The 24,176-nt window shown below is 41.5% G+C and overlaps 2 protein-coding genes across 3 annotated transcripts; one reads left to right on the top strand and one right to left on the bottom strand.

Annotated features, from left to right (window-relative positions):
- Positions 1-1,789: 1,789 nt before the first annotated feature.
- On the top strand, positions 1,790-16,188 carry cap1 (CAP, adenylate cyclase-associated protein 1 (yeast)). The gene is made up of 13 exons (XM_030741815.1): positions 1,790-1,921; positions 8,514-8,618; positions 9,296-9,396; positions 9,932-10,009; positions 10,308-10,451; positions 11,756-11,841; positions 12,182-12,287; positions 12,670-12,853; positions 13,018-13,199; positions 13,356-13,479; positions 13,955-14,037; positions 14,446-14,589; positions 14,938-16,188. The coding sequence occupies exons 2-13, from the start codon at positions 8,516-8,518 to the stop codon at positions 15,019-15,021; spliced, it is 1,419 nt and encodes a 472-aa protein (XP_030597675.1). The 5' UTR covers positions 1,790-1,921; positions 8,514-8,515; the 3' UTR covers positions 15,022-16,188.
- ppt1 (palmitoyl-protein thioesterase 1 (ceroid-lipofuscinosis, neuronal 1, infantile)) lies at positions 16,185-24,088 on the bottom strand. 2 transcript variants are annotated; one of them, XM_030741817.1, is made up of 10 exons: positions 23,953-24,088; positions 23,209-23,331; positions 21,858-21,967; positions 20,713-20,840; positions 20,413-20,502; positions 19,651-19,800; positions 19,469-19,559; positions 18,504-18,602; positions 18,078-18,149; positions 16,185-16,651 (listed from the first exon to the last, which is right to left on the bottom strand). In XM_030741817.1, exons 2-10 carry the CDS (start codon positions 23,321-23,323, stop codon positions 16,529-16,531), a joined length of 978 nt encoding a protein of 325 aa, XP_030597677.1. In that variant the 5' UTR covers positions 23,324-23,331; positions 23,953-24,088; the 3' UTR covers positions 16,185-16,528. The 2 variants fall into 2 exon arrangements, with proteins under 2 accessions (XP_030597677.1, XP_030597678.1); XM_030741818.1 differs by having other exon boundaries at positions 19,651-19,753; positions 20,432-20,502.
- Between the last annotated feature and the right edge of the window lie 88 nt (positions 24,089-24,176).

The following is a 24,176-nucleotide window of genomic DNA, read 5'->3' as shown; positions in this document are numbered from 1 at the left end:
CCTGGAGCCCGCGCTCCTCGACTGGGGGGGCTCCGTCTGAGACCACCCTCTCCCGTCTGCTGGGGTAGGTGTGCGGTTGTCTTTGGACTGAGTGGCCGGGGGTCTTCCTGGCCCTTGGTGGGCTGCTGGTGGCCTGGGTTTCCGGGGGCTTTCCGTACCTGCCTCTGGCTTCTGATGGGTGGAGCTGCAGCGTTTTGCCCTCATTGGTAAGTACGTTCCATGACACAGACACAAACATGACACAGACACAAACGCCCACTCAATCACAACTCAACAAAATTGTTGGTGTGCGTAACATGCTTTGTTAGTTTTGTTTTTCACACACAAATTTATTTTTGCAAGTATTGATAGTATTTTTTTTTATATGTTAAAGTGATGAATTATCTGATTAATAGACTTGTGCTCTTTCCCCTTTTTTTTTTTTTGCTCCCTTTCTCTCTCCCTTTTTCTTCTCTTTATTTTCCTCTTCTTCAGCCTGTCAGCTCTGGCTGTTACATAGTATGTGGAAAAATAACTCAGATAAATAAAATAAAGGGTTAAAACAACAACAAGAAGAGCCTATTGAGAACCTATAGAGCTCATCTTGAAATAGCAAATATGTTTGGCACAACAACGCATTCAGATCACAGTTCTGCTTGCAAGATCTACCAGACATGACAGGCTAAAAAAAAAAAAAAAAAAAAAAAAAAAAAAAAAAAAAAAGGAAAGATGAGGGATGAATGTGAGTGTCCGCCGCCTGTAAAACCATTCCTGTTTTGGGGGTTGTCTCATTGTTGTCCCTCTAGTGCACCTGTTGTTAATTTCATTGACACCAAAAGCAGCTGAAACTGATTCACAACCTAATGAAATACAGTGTGTTTGAATAAGAGCATTGTACGCTCGTTGTACTACATTATTACAAATTATTCTGCACAGTATTACAAATAAAATTCAACTCAATATGATAAACAACACAGAAACATTCCCAAAAATATGGAACTATAATATTAGCAGTACTTGTAATAATATGCTTATAATTAGCAAAAATTCACACAAATACTGATCTTAAATATCACATGAGACAATAGAAAATGCAGAATTATGTTATCATAATCTTGTTTTCCCAAAGAGTTTCTCTTAAAACACTTACAATTGAATTCATTCACAGAAGCATGTTAGTGACCTTTCCTCAAGCAGTGTGTGAGCCGGTGTAGTCCAGATGAGGCCACAGCCAGACTCCAAGAAGGGGACCTCTTAGCCTGGGAAAGACTCACAAAAGTGAATGTTACAGTGGAAAAGCCAATGTGTCACTGGAATTTCCTGTTTGAATGAATATGGGAATAAACGAAGGACTGGGCAAAAAGCAAACATTTTGTTAAATTATTATAATAAGCATTAAGTTGCCTCCCTGATTTGAAGTAGATAATTGAGAGCATTGCTTTTACGCACATTGCCACTGTTGTGTGCATGCTTTGTATATGTGTGACAGATTTTTCATACTTTAAAAGGACGGGGAAAAGGGCTGCAGCGTGTAGAGTGGGGCAAACATGTGTAAGCACGAAATAACCCAAGAAAAACACAACTCTGGATTTTTTTATTATTTTTTTTTCTGTAAAGTTTAAAAGCAGCTTCTCCTGTAGAGACGCTGCGCCTTGTGTTATTTTCTTTATGTCATATCTCACTGCCTGCAGATATGTTATTAGGACGGGAAGGAAAGTAGTTAGTTCATCACTTTTTTTCTTCTCTTCTTATATTGCTGCCCTCTGCCTCTCACACTCCTTATATGGGAAAGGAATTAGTTGCGCGAACAAGGGCGGAAACGCGGCGCGGTGAGCGCTGGGTAAATTCACCGACATACAGGAAGAAAGAGACGAGGCTCGGTGCACACTCCCACAGCAGCGACAACAGAAAGGACCGAATCACTGCTTGACCAGTTTAGCAGGTAAGCGGCGGCTGTGCGGTCTTTGCACTGCGCGGCTTGTGACTCGTTTAACGGCCTTTTTTTTTTTTTTTTGTCTCCGAAAACGGAAAATCTGAGACGCGAGCACGCAGCCGCTTCTTCCTCCACCGCCGATCATTCACAAATTACGTCCTGAAATCGGTGTGATGCTAACGCAGCCGGCTAGCCGAGGTTAGCCGCAAAAGCTGACGCTGGAGTGACCCAAACCTTTTACATATCTGGAGCCCTGCTGTTGGCCTTTACTTCTGCTTTCTGTGCTGGCTTGTTAAAAGTGGAAACTTCTGTTTTTTTACTCCTCCTCTGCAGAGTAGTGCAGCATTATTTGACACAGGGAGGGGTGTGTGTCTGAGAAGAGGGGGGGGGGGCATCCAGGAAATACCCAAACTGACAGCAGACGCTCAACAACAGGGAGGAGACGTAGAGAAACACCACCTCAGGTTTTTAAATCTGGGTAGACTTTGAATAAGGTGGCATAATTCAAATAAAAGCGGTTTATCTGGGGTTACGTTAGCCAGCTCTGGTTGTTGGCAGTGGTGTTATGGCATATTTTGTACCCTATGTAAATAATTCCTGAGCGGTTTGACGGCTTAACGCTATTTGCTAATCTGTAACTCTTCAGGACAGGATAACGTTATACAGGAAAGGTGTTTCTTCACTTAAAGAGCCGAAAGGACAAACTAAAGATATCTCCTTTTTTTTTCCCCACTCATGTTTAACAGCGGATCGTGGGGGGGCTAAATTTGCACTAGAAACGTAATTCTCCGCGACACCCACCGGCTCCGCTGGCTAGCTTTAGCCGGTGATCGCATTATCAGCAGCGGCTTGAACTTGATTTAGTTCAGCTTTGAGCCCACCGAAGTAGGTCTGTGAGGACGTCCTGCTTTTCATCTCCACGGTTTGAAAACATGTTTTTCCCTATGCAAATAGATCTGGAAAAAAGGCTGCAAATGCAGAAGTGGACGCTCCCTTCTTTATGTCTGAATGTGTTGCCCCCAGGCAGACACACAAAACCCTCACACAGGCCTAACTAACCTACTTCACTGCCCCTGCATGCTGATGGGGCTCTGTGCAAAACATTTCTGCCATATGCACACCAAAGTAGGCCTGTGAGATCAGTTGGATAGGGTTAGAGCTACAGTATAAGCAAAGTCAGGTATTGTTTGACCTCCTGGAACAATATTTAACTGCTTTGTCATATTAATATTTAAGTAGGCAAGTAAATGAAGTGCAATATTTCAGATTTCTGGTTGCAGAGGTGTTCAATTGTAAAATACAACTTGCCATACACTATAAGACCTATGAAAGACTGACACCCCTCATCTAAAGAGAGTGTGCTGAGTTTTTAAGTCATAGATGCTAAGATTTTGTAAGAACTGGGGGTCACTATTTGGAAGACTACAGCTAGATTCCTTTTGAGATAATTTCCCATCATGCACCTGGTGGAAATTTACAAAAAGCTAGAAGTGCTGTAGGCAGACACGGGAGCTTTTGGCCACACCTGCCCTTGTTAGTGGAATGGTTTGTTCTGAAAAACCAGAGCAAAAGGAAAAAAGGGGGAGAGAGAGCACCTATTGGTTGTTGACTGTTCGTGTGTTTGAGCTTTAATATTTGCATGAGTCTAGACCAAATGTACTATGTAAACTAGGTGAGGAAAAAGAGCGACTCAGGACCACGGTGACTGAGCTTTATGACCACTTTACACCAAACTATAGCGATAAGAGCATGCCACGAGTTCACAGCACTCTCCCAATTTTATTGCAGCATCAGTTGTTTGCATTGCTAATGAGACCAACATAAAGTTGCTTTAAGCATAAATGACTCAAGAAGTTAAGATTGTTTTTGCAAATTCTCCTCAAACTGCAATAAAAAATAATTTGCCTGGAATTGTTTTCATCCAGAGATGCAGTTCTTCAGTTTTTACCCAGTAACTGGATTGACTCAGATTAATAATGTCGTCGTTGACTGTAACATGTCAATTAGAGGCAGGCTTTTAATTAGTTTTTGGACACAAATTTCTCCTGGGCACAGAGAAATAAGTTAAAGTGGACTGGATATAAAATACGTTTTTCCAAAAAGTTGGGCAATTCCTGTTACAGTAGCCAAATGAAATGCAAGCTGAAACAATGCTATATTGTATAAACACCATACAGCAAAAGAAATGACTCAATAAGGTAAAAGATTACATAAATTAACATCTCTATTAAAACAAATCTAAAATGATGCAGTAAAAAGGTTAGTAACAACAAATATGGGTGTTGTGGTGTGAGGTGGTAGTGTCCAAAGTTGGATCAATTAATTTTGTTGGGATTTCACAGTAAAAACAAACTCCCAGTTTTTCTTTTTAAACAACAAGCTTCTATAATTGTGAACGCTCCAAATTTAGCTCTAAACTAAGGAAAGTGTCACTGGAGGGAATGACTTCCTGGCTGCCCTCATGTCTCTGGTTTCTTCTTCTCCTGCAGTGTTTCCTCGGTGGTCAGCACTTTGCTTTGGTGCTCTTAAAGGAAAATAAGCCTTTAAATTGAAGTAACAGGGCACCCAGTAAACTCCAAAGTGTCTCACTCTGGGATTTGCAATTTGCTCGAAGCGGATAAAGTGTTGTAGTTAACAGCACCGTTAGCCATCTACAGGGCTGGTTTTGTGGTTGTTTTTTTTGTTTTTTTTCCCCCCCCTTCTGTTACACCTCTTTAGGGCCACTCCCTGTGGTGCAGGTGAGTCACGTCTCAAGAGACCAGGAAGTGCTGGACTCTGGTATCTGCAGGTATAAATTCCGCTGTGATGCTGAACTGAATGTGGGTCAAGGGTAGAGCTGGTGTGTGTGTCCTGCTGTGATCTAATTCCTCTGAGTCTGCTGCACAAATTAATGTGTAACTTCCCTCTGTGAAAGAGGAAAAAGGGGAAGTTTAGGTATTATGTGCTTCTTTCTGTCTGCTGTAAGGGGGGAAAAATAGTCTTTTTAAAATGGTTTTTACTTGATGTCTTTGTCACCTCACCTGCTGAAACACCTTATTGATGATTTCACCTAACAGCCTTAGGGTTGACATAATGCTCTGACACTGCCTCTCCCTTCCTTAAGGTACATTATACAGCCTTCAGAAACTACTTCATCAATACTAGCATCTGTACAAAGTTTGAGTTATTTCATACCTGGCTTTCCTGCCCCCCCCTCCCTCAGGGTCATGGGGGGTCATGCTGGACCCTATCCCAGCTGTCAAAGAGCAAGAGGCAGGGTACACCCTGGACAGGTCACCAGCCTGTCATGGGGCTAACAGACTTTTTAAATTCAAAATGTTTTTGAAACCCATCTGTATGACTTGTCTTCATCTGTTACAGGCAAAAATGTTACATCTCAGTCATTTGATATCTAAAGATTTCACTCAGGAGTGAAAGTGAGATGTTGGCTGCAGGTTTGTCTTGGTCATTAGTGAGAGTGGTCTGTGTGGATCCATTCACCATCAGCCAGGTGTAAGTACCTGAGACTTAGGGGGGGCTCTCAGTGGCCCAGGTAAGGGCAGCATCAGGTTTCAGCTGCCTCGTGTAATGTTAGCCTATCTCTTCAGGTGTGGCTATATCTGTGAGTACTCCTTTATGTGTTGAACTTGGATTGGAGTCAGTTAATCAAGTCTTTTTGAACAGTTAACTCAGGAGTATCGCTCCATAGGTGCTACGGACCTGCATGTTCAAATCACACAGCTGGTATCTCTCTGCAGTAACTGACAGTGATCTACATACCTTTTACTCAGCATGTTCTGGCCTGCTCTTCCTCTTTTGTTTCTCAACCTCGGCGGTGTTAAGGTGGATTTTTCTGAGACTTCCTTAAAGCTTGCAAATGTGCACATTTACATCTACTGGCTCCATTTATTCAAATATTCGAGGGTTCTGTCCGTGTGGCTGATTCAGGTATAAACCTTCATTATGCCCGTGTTTGAATTCCAGGTGTGTTGTTTCTTAATAAGAGGATTATATTCTGCTGATGACATCACGGGCAGGTAGTCATTCCTGTTGTACCTTTTTTAAAGGTGCGTGTGTGGGTGTAGGGCTGTCAAAATGTCCAAAAATCTCATACAGAATAGAACATTCAAATATTTAACATGTTTTTTCAATGCAAGCTGCAGCCGTTAAGCTAGTTCAAATATTTAATTACCTCAGTTACATTTAACTATTATTCACACACATACAAATGGCAGAGAATCGCAAAAAAACACAAATACACTGTTCTGCTTTTTTTTAGGCTGTTCTGTTTGTTGTGTTTAACTTACTTTGTTACAGCAGTTAAAAATTAATTTCCCAACTTTGGGATGAATAAAATACATCTTATTAACAACAGCTGGGAAGACTAAGGAGAACAAATAAGAACAGACCAATCTTTTGACTTTAAGGGTTTACCTTCAGTTGTTAGGCTGATATTAATGTACATAAATATCAGCTTAATTAAAGCTGATTTTTAAAGGAGGCCCAATCTCTCACCATGTTCTTTATTGCTTTCTCCTTACACCAGTAGCTGTGTATCTGATATTTTTATTATTTGATTATATAATCTAATAGAGAATATTTATTGATAACTCATTGGCTATATTCACACATCCATTGGCTACATTCACACATCCATTGGCTACATTCACACATCCATTGGCTACATTCCACTTTCATTTTTCCGCTTTCTTGATCCACAGGAAAACACACAAAAACAATGTCAAGCGCTGTCTAAAGGATGCCAAAGCAACAGGTGGCAATATAATCCTAGTCATATAGAAATGCTGCAAATCTGAAGCCATCTGGTGGTTGGGTTAGGCCCGTGTGACCGAGGTGCATGTAATCCCAGAGAGCCAAAAGTTCAGGCTTCAGACTGCTCCAAATGATTTTTTTTTTTTTTTTTTTTTCCCTTTTTCTACTTTTGGCTCTGTGTGACATCAGTGGGACTGTGGGGTAGTAAACCCATCCATCTTACACACAGAAGATCCCGGGTTCAAGACCCGGGGGGGGGCACGAACCCAGCCTTAGAGGATCGCAAGCCAGTGTATTTACAGCGCTGGTCCCAAGTCTGGATAAATAACAAACTTTATTTATATTTATATAGCACCATTCTAAGCAAAGTTACAAGGTAACATTGACATTCCATGACAAAATCTGTTTTCCTTGTTTACATGGAAACAGTTTCTGGAAATCTTCACCCTCAGAGGAATTTTTCAGCAGCTCAGATGCCATTTACTTTCGGAAGAAAAGCAGCAACGCCCAGAAACAGCTACTTTTACCACAATACCCGTGCATGTGTGGGTGTAGCCCTAGTAGCTGGTGGATACTTGGTGTAGCGCCTGTGTGGATGTCCCCCACGCAGAGCCTCTGGCTCAGGGCCTGACTTTGGAATTCACACCACACGGTCCCTCGTGTACTCATGGAAACTTTAACCTAGGGATCAAGAGCCATGCAGGTCATGCAATAGTTTGACCAAAGTCTTGTTTTTGTTTGTTTTAAAAACAACAACAAAAAAAAAAGGTCCCACAGTTTGAGAAGCACTGCTTTTGAAACACCAGCCAAAATTATTGGAAACATCTGGAATCAATAATTAAATTGGAGATGTGTTAGATTAAGTAATAAATGCTTTGTCCATGTTTAGGAGAGAGGAGCTTCAAATCACCTGTCAGTAGTTGAAGTCCTAGATCACACCGGGATATACATTCACTAATTAAATTTCACACACACACTTTCTGGAGAATACCAGGAAAATCAGGTTGCTATGAAGGCCTTTAGGAGCAGTAATATGATCTGAACCCAGAATATGGGACTTGTTGAAGTGAAGACTCGCATGTTTACAAATGAACTCGTTTCTGGCACCAAATCTTCCAAAGGCACGGCCAGCGTTCAGAGCGTTTTCCTGCAGAGGAAGCTTGTTTTTAATCGCAGTAATTTCCCTTCACTGCGTGTCCCAGGTGTAATCGAGCCCTCAATTAGACAGCTAGAACAGAAAGTACCACTCAGCCTGTGAAAGCTACAAACAGTGTTAACAACAAGTGTATAAACACAAAGAAATTAGTGGGGTTTGAAAATAAGTGACCTGTAGATGTGAACAGTCATAAGAAATCAACTTTTTCTGAAGGTTGGTTTAGACAGTTAAACTGAGCCTTATATGAGCTGCTGCTGCTTAAAGACATGAAACAACACTAAGAAGCAGAGGGTAAGTCAGGCTGTAGAGCCACATGAGCTCATTAAAACATATTGTGTTGTAGTATTAATGTAACAAAAACAGGTTCTTGGTTCGTAATGTTGAAATAAGTTTTTGCAAATTTAAAACTAATGCAGCATGAACTGGATGCCAAGTTTAGTGGTTCAATTAACTCAAGTCTATTTCTGTAGTTCTGCTTTGCTTCACTAATGTAGGTTCATGTTAATATAAGCAAGCACCTCTAAAGAAATGCATCCTCCTGTTTATGGGGGTTTGCATTTTCAATCTGCTCCTCCCTCCCTGTAGTAGTGACCAGTGTGCAAGCGCACAATGAATTGGTGACCTGATAACTGCGTAATCTGCCACAGTGACTCTTATTAAATACAAATATTCATCCCCTTCTCTTCGTGACAGGTATGGCAGAGTTGGCGAATCTGGTGCAGCGGCTGGAGGTGGCGGTGGGTCGTCTGGAGGCGATGTCGGGCCCCGGGGGCAGCGCTGGAGGTTCAGATGGAGGAGGTATTACTGTTAAAGAATATATCCAATAACCATGAATGATGTGTAGAAATCAGTGAGTGATCACTGCAAGATATTTGACAGTGTAATGCATAGTTATTAAATGGTAAATGGACTGATACTGATGCTTATCTAGTGCTTTTCTACTCTGAGCACTCAAAGCACTTTCTTACTATAAGTCACATTTATGCACACGCTTTTTTTTTTTTTTTTTTTTTTATTCATTCCCTGCCCGAGTGCTTTTACACAAACACACTGATAGATGCATCAGGGAAATTCAGGGACACTTTTTGCACAATAGTGGGGTCGGGGATTGAAACGCCAACCTTCCAGTTGGTAGGCGAAGTGCTCTACTTCCTGAGCCACAGCTGTCCCCATTATGTATTAACTGTTCAGAAGAAATGTAATGGTGACGAGGTCAGTTTCACATGAACCTCTTGTGTTGGTGTTTAACTCTTGAGGATGTAACGTGAAATCATCCACCTGCTGTTTAAGGTGTTTTCAGTTGTTGTGGCTGAAGTTTGCATTAACGGCCGTGTGTGTATTTGTGTATCACACATCAGCTCTCTAATCGCTTTCATTAATCCACCTCACTGTTAATTTGAATCTGAATTGAAAAATTTTGTTTTCTTTTAAATGCATTTTTTAAATCCCTGTGGTGTTTTTTCTTCTCTCTGCAGCTGGATCTGTGTTTGTGGAGGGCTTTGATGAGATCGTAAAGGGACCTCTGGCAGAGTACCTCTCCCTCAGCCAGCAGATAGGGGGCGATGTCCAGAAACATGTAGGTCACAATTTCAGATTTGCATGCAGCTTTAGTCACAGGTCCTACCTGAGCTGGTTTCATCTCTTTCCTACCAAAGCTGATTCCTTGAACTGCCACAGCCATCGCATGAAAGTTTACTGGCTCCAAGTTTCTTCTTCCCTGATTTGTGCACATTGCAGCATGTCTTGGTTTGCTGCCACCACCTGTAGATCAGAGGAGTGTGGAAGGACTGTGGGAGCCTTTTGTTTTATGCAAAACTCAGCAGGGAATCCTTTTAAATGCAGTTACCTCAACTGCTTTCATTGCTTCTTTTACATACCATGGTATACTGCGCTTACAGTATCCCTCATCATGATTTTGTTTTTATTTCCCCGTTAGGCAAGACTTGAATCTTACTATATGTGAGGCCCTTGAAAAGCAGATAAATGCATTTAGAAATCCAAAAATAACAAGTGTAATTTTTTTTTTTTTTTAAATTAAATGTTAGTAAAAGGGGGATGTAAAAACAGCACAACGATAAATTAAATCCTTTCTTTTTTTCCCCCTCTTCCAGGCAGAAATGATGAAGCAGGCGTTTGCCACTGAGAGACAGCTCCTCGTCAAAGCTGGCACCTCCCAGAAGCCCTCTGATGTGAGTTAAACACACTGTAATTGATCATTCACTTAACTAGGCACCACAATGATTAATCAATATCAACTTTGTGCATTATTCATTGGTTTTGTCTGCAGTTTTAATGGGTGAAGCCTTCAATTTTCCCCGTAGAGGTTCTCTGCCATGTTTATTTTTCCTGCCTCATTATGTTTAGATAAAAAAAAATAAAATCTTCTGCATAGGTTAAATATTCAAGCTCAGTTTTAGTTGTGATTGATGAGGGTTAGCGGGATTGTTGTCATCATTAATTTGCATTAAGCGTTTCTTCTCCCTTCAGGCAGTTTTGACGACTCTCCTGCAGCCCGTGTCCAAATCCATCCAGCAGGTGCAGGCGTTTCGCGAGCAGAACCGCAGCTCGCCGTTGTTCAACCACCTCTCTGCCGTCAGCGAGAGCGTGCCTGCTCTTGGATGGATCGCCATGGTGAGTGCAGGGGCTGGGAGAGGTTAACATGCAGCAAAGCAGCTTCGGCACTGCCTCTGCCCACACAAATGAGGGGATAACAGGCGGAAACAGGCCTCCCTTTGATTCTGTCAGCAGTGTCGTCTGAGCGACAGTTTCTTGGCTGACGTTAAAGCACCAGTAACAGAGCTTTACTGTTACAGTAGATGATTCACCCATTGTTGTGGTTTTTGAGACTTATGAATAATAGATCAGATTTTTGGGTGCACATAATGAATGTCTTCAGTCACTGTATGCCTACTTCTGTAATTTTAAACATCTCAATTGCTTTGCTAAACATTTAAACATATTTTAAGGGAGTAGTTATGCGTTTTTGACAAAATTGATTCCCTGATTTTCGTCGTTTTTTTTTTTTTTTTTTTTTCTTTTTCTTCCCTTTTCTTTAAATCATGTCAATGCTGGTTTTGTGACCTTTGCACAAAGCCTGTTTCCAGTCTTTGTGCAAAGCTTCTGGGTCTAGTTTCATACCAGAAGGACAGATTCATCTTTTAATTAAAGGCTTCACTTTAAAATGTTGAGCTTTAGTTTTAAACTTTCTTCTTCCTTGTAACCCACCCATCTTCTCTGCCTCCATTCAATTCAACTCTCTAATAAGAGGCAGGAGGATTTTCAAAGCGACCTCTGCAGTGATGCATATCAGACAGTCGGTACGATGTGGGCAAATTTAAATGTCGACACAACTCTCTTTAAAAAAAGTTACTGAGAGGTTCATTGTAACCTGTAGCTAAGTTTAAGTTCAGTTATCCAGTGTTTGGCTCATGTGATTACTTTATCTCTATGGGCCTTTGGAATAAATGGTTTCCCACCCATGATACACAAGATAAGATTAACTATTTATCCCAAATGTTTGGGGAAATTCCTGCCTGACAGCAGCCAAAATCACGAAGTACAGTCTACAATTAAAGTGGACTGCTCGATTAAAATACTGCATGACAGAACAAAATGGCTCAGTTGGGTAAAGATCACATAAAAGATGGAGCTCGGTTAAAGAAGTAAAAAGCTAATAAATGCAATAAAATGCTGAATAGAATACAAGAAGCACTGTATGTACTAAAACCCCATTAAAATCCACTAAAATGTTAGATAGAGAGGCTTAAAATAACACAGCCCATAAAGGAAAATGGCTCAAGTTCAATAAAGCCAAATTAAATGATGTTTATGGCTTCCAAAATGGGTAAAAACATATTTCCTGGTGTTACTGTATTAATTTAAGCTCACTTTAATGTAAGGATGTGTTAATCTAAACCTTTTTATTTCTGTCTCAGGCTCCCAAACCAGGCCCGTACGTTAAAGAGATGCAGGATGCTGCCATGTTCTACACCAACCGTGTGCTCAAGGACTACAAGGACAAGTCAGTAAAACTTCCTTTATTATATCCTGTTTCCCTCCTCGTCTGCAGCAGACGGGTTCTCCATACTAAATTTAGACACAAAGCAACAATCTGCTGGGATTTCTTCCAGTTTCTCATTTTTCCAAAAACTCTCATATGTTTGTTTTTTTTTAATGTTCAAACATCTAATAAACAAAAGAGGTCAGAAGAACTTTTAAATGCAGCAAAAATGCAAAATATATATATTTATTTATTTATTTATTTTTTCCTCTTTTTTCCTGTGAAAGTCAGAGACCCACATAAAAAAAAAAATAAATTGCTTGAGTAGAAAAGATGCTTTAAAATGGCCTCATCTTCATAGGGACAAGACACACGTGGACTGGGTGAAAGCCTACATCTCCATCTGGACTACGTTGCAGCAGTACATCAAAGACCACCACACCACCGGGCTGACCTGGAGCAAGACGGTGAGTTCATCAAAGGAATTAAAAAAAAAAAAGGAGGATCAGATGTGACCTGATGCATGAATTAACCCCTTTTACACTTTATCCTCGTTTTCTTTCTAGTAAAACAACTTGTGGCTTGTGATCCAGGAATGTCCATGTTGCTTTGTCTTTATTGAGGGAGTTGCCTTTAATTTCACTCCCGTGGATTTCATTTTATTGCATCAAAGTCACCCGAATATCTTAGTTACAAAGAATGTTTTCCAAGGAGCAAAAGGGCTCCTTTTGTCCTTTTGTTGCTTTTATATAGAGATCAAGCTCTGCAGAAACCAGGCACATTAGTCAGTTGGTCATGTGAGGACATCAGAGGGCTCCGGTCACTTTAACGGTTTTCCGTTCACCTCAGGGTCCGGTAGCTTCAGCCGGTGCCGCTCCACCCAGCGTTTCTGCTGGTGGCCCTCCCCCACCTCCCCCTGGACCACCACCTCCCCCCGCGGACCTGAGCGGACCCGCTGACAGTGGCGACACCGGTGGCACTAATCGGAACGCCCTGTTCGCCTCCATCAACAAGGGGGCCGACATCACCAAGGGTGGGTGGCTACAACAACCACCAACAGTGATCAGAGGAGCTGATTTTGTGTTTCTGCCTCTTCTGGCATCAGTTTTGAGTATTTGAGTGGAGCAATCAGAGATACCGATTTATTTTCTTTATTACATAAATCGGATGTGTAAAAGTGTGTTTCCTTCTCTCCAGGCCTGAAGCATGTGTCCGACAACCAGAAGACCCACAAGAATCCTAACCTGAGGACTCAGGGTGCTCCGGTGCGCAGCGGACCAAAACCCTTCGCTTCAAGCACCGCCAAACCTGCTGCATCCGCCAACCCAGCCCGCACACTCCCCCCTGTGCTGGAGCTGGAAGGAAAGAAGTGGAAAGTGGTACGTTGGAGGGGCAAATTTAACCAAAGTAGATTTGATTTACTTGCTTTTGGATCATGTGAGGGAAGCAAGAATGAGTCGTTAAACCAGAATTACTTCTTATAAAACTGTCGTTTTTCTTAACTTCTTTTTTTTCTATTCTTTTGCTGCCTGCAGGAGAACCAGGAGGACGCTCAGAACCTGGTGATCAGTGACACTGAGCTGAAGCAAGTGGTCTATGCTTTCAAGTGTAACAAGAGCACCCTGCAGGTCAAGGGCAAAATCAACTCCATCACTTTAGGTAAGAACAGAAACTCGCTCTTCAGAAACGTACGACACGGGGCGCTCTCGTACTGATGTGCTGTCCAAACAGTCCCACACGACCTCCACAAGAGAGAGGCAGAAGAAAGACGAGCTCAGATCACACATCTGATTAGCAAGGACAAATGTCTTCTGATCCACGTCTGTAATTTTTATTGTAAACAAGCTGAAGAAGTAACTGAATGTAACACTGAAACACTTTACTTCCTGCATGGAGCCTCAGTAACTTGGAGCAAAATTATCCCCCAAATGCAGCTTAGACAGAATCATAACCTCCTGTAAGACTGACTCCCCTTTATTCATTCTTGTGGAGATTATATGAATATAAATGTTAAAAAACTGGAAGTGGGGGATAGTACAGCTGTTTTTCATTAAAAGGAAGACAGTTTGAAGCAAATCCTCTCATTTTAAGAGTCTCTACTTAAATATACTTTAATTTTTTTTTTCTCTGACAGACAACTGTAAGAAAATGGGCCTGGTGTTTGATGACGTCGTGGGCATCGTGGAGATCATTAACTGCAAGGACATCAAGATCCAGGTGTGTACACAATGATGTGGAGAGCAGAAGCCCCCCACCCCCCGGCGGCTCACATCCTGAGTAAACTGCATCACAGTTACTCTTGGTTCTGTTGCATTTTGTGAGATCGCTGAATGATTTCTGCTGCCCCGGCACTCTTCAGCTCTTTGTTTTTTTTTTTTTCTCTGCTGAGCATTCATAAATTTTTCATGAGCTCCCTGATTAATATTCATGTAGTTAAATATTGGAAACTGCAAACTGCTCAGTTGTTGGGAGCTCCACTGTCAGTTAGGTGCAGCCTTGGTCTTAAGGAGATTTGTAGAAGCTGATTGTAGATTACCAGTGCCATCTTCCTGATGATGTCACTGGGAGAAACCTGGCTTTTAACCAGTGGTTTACTGTTTGTTTTGATTCCTCTTTTGTTTCCAGGTCATGGGGAAGGTCCCAACCATTTCCATCAACAAGACAGATGGCTGCCACATTTATCTGAGCCAGGACTCTCTGAAGTGTGAGATCGTCAGTGCCAAGAGCTCAGAGATGAACATTCTGGTTCCCAACAAAGATGGAGAGTTTGTGAGTGTCTCTGGTTTCTTTTGTGTTTTGCAGAGGAAGTTTAATGTGACACAAACAGGACCTGAGCTGGTTGTGATGGTCAATCTTACTGGTTCTGTACTGGTTCTCGTGGTATTTATTTGTTTTTTTTATTATTTTGTAAAACTTGTCACCACAAGGTTTAATTTTTTTTAAATGTTTTTTCAGTGCTATCAAATGTAACCAAATGTGGTTACATTTGAATCCTGAGCCAAGCTGATCAGCTGCTGACTGTAAATGATGCTCAAACGATCCTTTTTGAGGGATCTGTGTTTCTTTTTAAATGTGACCGATATAACACAAACACCTCCGTCTGTCTCTCCCTTTCAGACGGAGCTCCCTGTACCCGAGCAGTTCAAGACCGTATGGGACGGCAGTAAGCTCGTCACCACAGCAACAGAGATCGCCGGATAAACGGGGGCAGCGTATTAAAACGGCCGCCCCTCCTCGACGCCATCCCCAACCTTTCAAATTTTTTTTTTTTTTTTTTTTTTTTTTTTTGCAGACTCCTGTCTGATTGATCGACAACCCCTCCACAGCTCATTCTCACACTGTAGACTGAGATTCAGACCTCATGAATTATCTCTTCACATTCTTATCAGCCAATCACAGCTTAAGCTGTTCCTTCTGTAAGCCAATGAGAAGACTGCTCCCCTTATCTGGAGCAGATCCTCCAGCCAATCAGCAGGGAGCAGCTTGTCATTTAAACTGGGGTTTCCCTGCAAGCACCTTTTGAAAGCATTCATGAGTTTTGCCAACAGCTGGGAAGCTCTGTATGTGTTTTATTTTTTATTTATCTGGATGATGCTGAGCTAAATTTGGAATAGCCAATGGGGATGTTGATTCCTCTGCAGCCAATCAGGCTCATCTCTTTCCCTTCTTCCTGGTCAGCTGGGGGGCTGGCGTGTTTTAAAGTTGTGGCCTCATAGGTTTCTGTTCCATTATATGCAATTCACTGGTGATGCATTTGTCCACAAAAAAGCCCTTTTTAAAGAGGATGAAGGCATCTATAGCTCCTCTGATGACTACAACCCTAAGACTCATAGTGGATAATGTAATTTTTAAAAAAAAGTCAGCACTCTTGAGCACATAAATAGGAGTAAAAAAGAAGCTGTGCAGAACCACCGTCTCATTTTAAAGCAGAAAACCATCTAGATGACATCGGAACAGTTTAAAATTATTTTCCCTTAAATCCTCACATTCCTGAATTAGAGAGAGAACATTCCACGAGAGGAGGCGTGTAAGAAAAGTTTACGATAAAGAGCAACGAGATGCTTGAACTCGAAGTGAATTAAAAAAAAGACTGATGGATATGATCATTGAATGATTGGAAATGTCTGCTGTAATCACCTGTACAGACGCAGTCTTTAAATATTAGCCCGACCATCAGCGCATCGCTCCTTCTCATGTCTGCACTCAGTTTATCTGCAGCTCCTGTAGCTGCGGAGCTCTTTGCTGAATTTTCTTTTATAATGTCTCTTTATTTTTGTTTTGTTTACCTCTTTCATTTTTGCGGGGTCCAAACTCAGAAATCTGCTCATTAGTACTGGAGACATCATTAAAAATGTTGCAGTAAATGAACGTATTTGGGTGTCTTTATTGGCTGAATGTTTGATTTTTACAGAAGCATTATTTCACAGTTAAAGGATCCATATTAGACCAAAAAAAAATACAAAATACAACCAGTTAAAATCTGCCAGGAATTATGAACAGTGTTTGACCTCATCAGTAAACTGCACATTTAAAATGACAGCTGCTAGAATTATGATGGCCTCACAAGACAGTTTAAAGTCAGCAAGCTGAAGTAATCAGGTGCAAAAAGGAGTGAATGATGCTTTCTGCCAAGCTTGAGCTTCCTGTAAAACCTGTGTTATATTTCTCTTGATACAAAAATCTATGAAATTATCAGTATGCATCTGCTTTAGTGTAAATAAGGCACCAGGTTGGCCTTGAACCACTCTTGATTGAACTGGAGGTGGTCGCCATCAGCGGCCAGAAAAACCAGCTTTCCAGCTTTGTCCATCGCAGCCAAGCCCAGACGATCCTACACAGACACACACACACAGTTTGATTAACCTGAAATAAATTTGTGATGAAAGCAGAACTGATGCTGTTCCCTGCAGAACCCTCTGCTGATGGGTTCTGAATTGCTAGTGAGCCAAAAACGGGTAAACTAAAAGCAGAGACGTGCTCATCGAGGTAACCCTGATAAAGTGCTGCTTCTTACTAGCCTACATTGCTATGGTAACCTATGCTGCAGTCCTAACCTGCTCCACGGGCCTGTACCTCAAAGCATTGTCCCACTTGTCCTAACATCAGCGGTCACATCCAACTCCAGGTCAGCCCAGAGTTTATCAATCTACCTATGAGCATGTTCACATGAAAGGCGGGGCCCTCGCAGCACCCTCTGACCAATCAGAAAGATGGACCGGTCAACTGGCAGCAGAGCAACTGATTTTTATAATACTATAAAATTATGAAGTAAACACACAATACAGGCTTAAGGGGGAAAAAGAGCCTCCAGGCCTCGAGAGCCCCTGTCCTGCAGATTTTAGATGTGTCTCTGCTTCAACACACCTGAGTCAAATATAGAAGTCATTAGCAGGACTCTGGAGAACTTGACTGCATCCTGAGGAGGTAATTCAGCCATTTGATTCAGGTGTGTTGGATCAGGGACACATCTAAGAGCTGCAGGACACTGGGCCACGAGGCCTGGAATTGAAGAGCCCTGCTCTAGATGCTCCTACAGTCTGTGCACAGAAGTCTGGGGGATCTTCCAGAAGTAGTGATGCTATTTTCCAGAGAAACCGTGAAATTACCTGGATAAGATGAAATCCTGCTTCAGAGCAGCATTTGTTTAAGTTAAAAGATCAACGGGTGCAACCCCCCCCCCCCAACTGCTGACCAATCAGCTCTCTGGAAAAAAGCGTCACTATTCCTGGTAGATCTTATTAATTGTACAGTGCAGTTAGTAAAGACTGCCTCGAGTCTTTGTTTTTCCCTAATAAGCATCAATAAGAAGTATTTATTTATTAGAAGGAATTTTATCCCTGCTTCTTTCCTGTTGGCTGCAAATAATACTAAAACTGATATAAGCCCTAATTTAGTAATACTAAAGAGCTCACTTACACCAGTTTATCTTTATTCTTTACTTGCTCTCCAGGGTTGCAACTGCAGCCAAAGCTGTCTTAAAGACATTTAAATAACATTAATCTAATAGAATACACTGTTGTAATCTGCCATATTATTCCTGGCTTCATGTGCACTTTATCTAGAACTATATACACACTCTCATACCTATTCATAGACTGAGTAACCACAGGTCAACAAATCAATCTCATAACTCATGTGACTGCTTGGCCTTAGTATAACTGAATACACAGTATTTCAGAGCGCTTGTGGTTTTCATAGGTTAAACAATCCTCACGCCATCAGCTCCATTCCCTCATCAGAGAACCTGAAGTGATTACCTCTTTGTAGAGAACACTCTCCTGCAGCGTCTCGGTCTCTTTGGACTGGCCGGTTTTCAGGAAGCCGAACCACTGCGAGAAGATTCGGGACAAGACTGTGATTGGTCTCATTCAGCAGTTTCAATCTTATTAAAGCTGATTTAGGAAGCTGCAGGCGATAACGCTTTAAAAAAGGTACTTTTCGTAATTGCCTTGTGCAAAATTTAGCTAAACCTTTAACCACCAGGGGGCAGCATTTCACCAGTGGGTATGTTGGGATGTTTTTGGATATGCAGTTCAACCCCCTCATGAGGCCTTTGGCCAGACCACAGTTGTTGTAACTTATCTTGTTAAATAAAGGTTACACTGACTCACTGCACTACCTTGTAGTGTAAATTGTTATTACATGAAAGTACAGCTTCAGTTTATGTCCCTTCCACACGGTACCTCACTATCAACAGGATCCACCACAGAGTCCCGCAGGAACTTGACCATGACGAATTTCTCCAGCTGCTGAAGATTCTTCTTGTAGGTCTCGTTCACTGCCTTTCACAGAAAATAAATACATAATTAAATTAATAGCAAACAATCAATCAGATTCAGGAAATAAATAAATTAAACAAAATGCTTCCATCTGTCTTGTGTGGCTTTCAGTACCTCAAACCATCTGAGGCTGCTCCTCAAAGAGTTTGAAGGATTTAACGAATGTGAATAAATCATTTTCTCATGCATGATAGATCAATATGAGGGTTACCAAATTGTGAAATATCCCTTTGACTGGTCTTTATTAAAGCATTAATGAGAGGCCGATCATTTATTTGTATGGATTTGGGGAGATAACTGTGGTCACACAGTCCAGTCAGATCCTCGGTCTTTTACAGACATAAACAGGAGCTCATGTCAGTTGAGGCTTTGAGCTTCTCTTTAATGGGCAAGCTTCAGTTTTACAGAGACGACACGATGCAGACTTTCTTCTTTGTGAACCTGTGTTGACTGGCTGGAGCCGACTGTTTAGCACTAATAGGGTGTAATCTCATTGTCTTTTAATGAAGAGCTTTCACTGGACTTAAGGATCTTACAGAGCAGCAGCAGTCTTCCTTCTGTGTTGCCCCCTGGTTTTCCACTTGTTTTTAATTAGGAATAAAGAAATGTATTACAGGTGTACTGTTATACATTTTTGTGAACTTTTCATGACTTACAACTACAGTAAATGATTTATTAACCAAACTCCTTAGGCACCAAACAGTCTTAATTCAAAGTCCACTTATATGGTTGTTTTAAGCTGCATCTCTTCGTCTCCAGCACCAGGTGGCAGACAGGGAGCAGATCCATCGCTCTACCTGCCTACAAAGACCTACACTACTACTACAACCTCCTTACACTGACTCCAGGTGTGTTCTGGTTTTACTGACCCGCTCCTGATTGATGTCGGCCAGGAATCGGCTGTTCTTCTTGTAGAGGTCATCGTTCAAAGGGTCGTGCCAGTACTGGGCCTGCACCAGGCTGATAACCACAAACACACAAACGTCCTGTCACGAGACATTTAACCTGACACAAACAGGAACAACAGGCTGCTGCAAGACGGGAAACTTACTGCTTCTGAAACCAGCCTAAGTAAGCTTCCTTATTCAGAGCTTCGCGAATCATGTCGCAGATTTTAGAGCTTTCTCCAGGACACCTGGGCAGCCCGTACACACCTGAGGATTCAACAACACACAAGGGGAGTTGCCAGCTTGTTTGGAAGCTGCAGGAATGTCGGGGTTTTGTTAGTAATTGCTCTGAAAGTTCAGATTGACAGTTTGGAGCAATTTGTATGCAGAATGAAAAACGTCCATGAACTATTTAGGATATATTTGATCAAGCCTAATCTCAAAGTGTAGGAGCCATAAAGGCACGTTAAACCTTTGTGTGCAGCTGGTTGTAGGTTGTATTTTACAGGTAAACCACATGAACAAAGAACATTTACTTTTGTTTTCAAATTAAACCTTCTTTGCAACTATTAAGCTGTTCAGGTCTGAAAGTAAGCCCTGCAGACATCAGGATGTATCTGGTTTACAGTAGGTGTAAAACTCAGACTGTTGTGAGTTCACTGTATGTAGCTTTTGTGTAATCATGTAATCATTTTGTTTGACTAATTGTTACAAAGGCTCAATTATTGCTTGAGAGCTTCATGTGGCCCAAACTGTAAAAAAACATGTAAAACATGTCACTAAACTGTGTATGTCTCCCCTTCTGCCTCTTAGAGAGTCCTCCATGTATAAAGTACTATACATTTAGAAGTACACTATTGTCATTTCATATGATATGAATATATGGTTCGTTTTACTGTCAGCTTTGCTCAGGGAAGTGAACTAACGTCATCATTAAGGTGTCACCTTGGTGCTGGCCGCCGATGGAGATCAGGTTTTTCATCGGTGGGGAGGGACAGCGCTGAGCCACAGCCCTCCTGTGAACAGAGGAACCGAGACAAAGAGTCAGCGCGAGCTTCCTCATTTCGGTCAGGAGACAAAAACTATGAGCAGGAAACGTGTCGAGGCATGAGAGTTAGACGAGCAGGATTCTTCCTCTGCAGGAGAATCACAAACACACAAAGCTTCCAATTTCTCACATAACACATGACAAAAACCATTCAGCGTCCAGAAAAGGAGTTTCATACAGAAATTGCGCCCCCTGGGAGAAGCCCATCGCATTGTATCCGCCCTTCAACTCGGGGTCCTGAGCCAGCTGAGCGCACACCGTGGACACCTGCTCATTCACATCTGAGAAAAACCCATTTTCTGTGTCCTGCAGGAGGAGAAACATGAAAAGTTCAAATCACGAGTAACAGATTAAAAGAAGAAAACGAGCGGAGAGATAAAGTCACGGCGTCACCCCGGATCAAAGCCGCGTCCGTGCAGGTTTGCTATAAATATTAACACAGAAAAGTCGCACAGTGACGCCGTAAAGGAGCCATTTCTCTGATGTAACTTGTGCCACTGCTGCTGCAAATACCGCAGAATAGGAATCCTCACACATCGTGTGGAAGCATCAATCAAAGCTGCCGTGGGACTGTTCGGTTCAAAAAAAAGACGTTCTTTATTCACGTGTGCACTCTTACTGTGTGTTTCTGCAAGAGGAAGAAGAGTGGACCTGAGTCTGCAGGCAGTGAACTGAGAATAAAGCCTCAGTGCGATGTGACAGATTTTTTTTCTTTTCAGATTTATTTACAGTAGCCACTTTTTAGCTACTTAATTATCAATTTTCTAACACAGTCATAGTTTAACACTCACCAAATGTTAAATGTGAGATTCTATTGAGTCAAAGAAATATTACCATGATAATGCTGTTTGATTGGGTGCTGCTGGTACTATTAGGCTTTTCCTTATTTTCTGTCATACATAGTGTACTGTTATGATGGTGGATGCACATATTAAATATGGTTGAATTTTCCAATAATGAGATCAGTGTATGTACAGGTAACCTGTGAACACTCATTTTAAGACATTTTTTTCTGTTCTTGGCTCTGTAACGCGGTCATCTCCGGCTCAAAACCTTCTGTTTGTGCGAGGCAGCCAATCAGAAGGAAGCTATCTTTAAAGATGGAGGAGCTAAAACATCTTGTTTCAGACAGTGGATGAACTGAGGGGCTGCACCAAGGCCCAGTGAAAGTAAGGATTATTTTGAAAAGTGCAAAGGTACTCAAAAAGTGAAATCTAGAGCTGAAAATTACCTCTCAGACGTCACCATGTGACTAACACAAAGTTCATTTTCTTCATATAAAATATTCTTACTTATTAAAATGTCTTTACAGTGTGAGATTACCTCCACTACGTTTTTCCCAATCATCACTGAGAGCACATAAATGCCTGGGATCTCCAGCTCCACCATTTTCTTTATGTAGCCCATGCTGACTGGGTTACAACAGGAGTCACCTGGTAAGAAAAATATGAATAAACATCAACAATCTCATCCAACTTTAATATTATTAGAAAATCAGCCATTTCCGCAGTATTTATAAATTTTATTTTAAATACATATAACAGCACATTCTTCTGCTGATCAAGCTCTAAAAAGCTTTTGCACTCTGAAAGGGAGCTGTTGTTGTTTCTGCAGAACGAGAAGAGAAAGTGTTTCTGTTCACTTCCTCAGTTGTACGGGACTGAATGATCAACCTACCAGCTTCAAGCGCATCTCTGTTATCTCGCATTACAGGTCGGGCTTGTATCTCACTGCTACTTCGCTGTAAATGTTTGGGGTTTACAGGAAATCTGAGATTTGGCATTTTCACTTTCATCAGTAGGAAGTCACACGTTGCCAGGTCAGCTGATGTACCCTCCTGCAGCAAACGTTTCCCTTCGGTGTGCACTGAATAGTTAGAAAAATGACTGTCTTTTTTTTTTTGTCATTTGTACTGTTTTAGATTGTTTTCTGTAAAACACCCCAAAACCACAATGACTACTCATCTGTGGGTGCATCATTATCATCAGGAAAAATAAATAAATACAAAAAGAATAAATAAAGTTGCAAAAAAAAGGCTCTAAGTGGGACAAACTGCCTGAGAGAGATCCTGCAGATCAAAACGTTACTTTTGTATAAGTGTTTAAAGTGATTCAGTTATTGCTTGGGGGCAGTGCCAGCACTATGGACGAGCTCCAGGGGTCCACCCTATCCAAAAAATTCACTGTGCCCCCTCAGCTGAATTCTTGTGGCATACTTTTAAAACTATAAGTAAAATGAAGCCATACAGTTTGATAATGAAAGTATTAAATACCCATATTGCCAGTAAGTCCGTGTAATAACAACCAAGCCCATGTTAATTCAGTTAATAGCAGCTTAGAGCATCTGCACCAATCACAGCAGCATGACTGACGAGGATGCTGATTTTGGAGCACATGAGCCTTTGCAAATCAGACTTTTGAAAGGTGGCTACCCTTATCTGTCTCTCTGGAACTAAAATAAAGGTCATCATCAGCTCGTGAGGTTGTCTTAAATGTATGACGTACTGTGAGTTTATGGTTATTATACATAGCAGTTTATAACGTGGCTTCAGATTGATTGCTTATTCTTGAATTTGTTGTGTGGGCTGTGATGGTGGCAGGTCTATTCTTTATTCTTTTTTTTTCTTCTTAAGAGTCAGTATATCCGTACAATAACACAGAACACAGTCACTCACCCATCCCGTGCCACAGCACCAGTGGTACGGTGCCATTGCTGGAGTCACGAACTGGGCTGGAGGTCACCAGCAGCACCGGAGCAGCCAGGAGAAGACACAAGAGAAAGGCTGCCATCCTGAATGCTGGAACACAGAAGCAGAATAAACTGATTTCTCCTACTTTACCAACATACAGACTCCTGCTGTTATTCAGTTAATGCTATATACTGGTTATTAACCATTCACGTTTTCATTTAACCCTTTATTAAGCTTCTATTATGCCTTTCTGCTTGCACTGGTCCGTATTTTTCCAAACCTCAGACTGTCTGCTATATGTGTATCTGCAGTCTGCGGTCCAAAGAATGTGAATGAATATGTAATACATGGAAAAGCACAATAAAACAATAAAATGGCTGACAGGATTTCATCTTTGAGCTCTTCCTTGTGTCTCCGAAGCTTTCAGTTTATTAGAGCAGAGCAGAGATCGTCTCGGGTATATTATTAAACTGTATTAGAAACTTACGACATTTTAAGTGCGTCAATAAATCCTCCTCAAGTCGCCTCAAACAAGCTAACTACAAACGAAAGCGCACATGATGCACATCAAACAAATGACCGATTAAGTACATTCTGGACTATGTAATAGCGTATATGTGCTGTGAAAAAGGTTTAAATCTGCCTAACGTTTGTTTTAAGTACGTAACTAAATATGATTTGATTAAATATTATTTGAAACGTCCAAAATTCCCCAAACACATTACTCACCGCTTTCGTATTCTTCCTGCTTGTCCTGTGAACACCTGTCACATGATAATGTTTGGCAAAAATAGCCAATTAGGTGAAAGAGGCGGAGTTAAAGCGCTAAGGGGGCGGAATGTCCAACTTGCGTCCAAGTTAGCCTTTTTTGAGTAATTTCTAATCCATTTAGTTTGATTTAACCTACTCCGCACCGATATTAGAATTACTTAACATCTTGTCAACTTGTAAGG

The sequence above is a fragment of the Archocentrus centrarchus genome, chromosome 11 (assembly GCF_007364275.1).
Source record: "Archocentrus centrarchus isolate MPI-CPG fArcCen1 chromosome 11, fArcCen1, whole genome shotgun sequence".
Taxonomy (NCBI): Eukaryota; Metazoa; Chordata; class Actinopteri; order Cichliformes; family Cichlidae; genus Archocentrus; species Archocentrus centrarchus.
This window is presented reverse-complemented; position numbering and strand designations above follow the sequence as displayed.

Coding starts and splice junctions, on each gene's coding strand:
- cap1 (XM_030741815.1), top strand. CDS start 8,516: ATGGCAGAGTTGGCGAATCTGGTGCAGCGGCTGGAGGTGGCGGTGGGT. Junction 10,452..11,755: donor CTCTTGGATGGATCGCCATG/GTGAGTGCAGGG, acceptor TTTCTGTCTCAG/GCTCCCAAACCAGGCCCGTA. Junction 13,480..13,954: donor AATCAACTCCATCACTTTAG/GTAAGAACAGAA, acceptor TTTCTCTGACAG/ACAACTGTAAGAAAATGGGC.
- ppt1 (XM_030741817.1), bottom strand. CDS start 23,323: ATGGCAGCCTTTCTCTTGTGTCTTCTCCTGGCTGCTCCGGTGCTGCTG. Junction 19,560..19,650: donor TTAGGCTGGTTTCAGAAGCA/GTAAGTTTCCCG, acceptor TGTGGTTATCAG/CCTGGTGCAGGCCCAGTACT. Junction 16,652..18,077: donor AGAGTGTTCTCTACAAAGAG/GTAATCACTTCA, acceptor GTGTCTGTGTAG/GATCGTCTGGGCTTGGCTGC.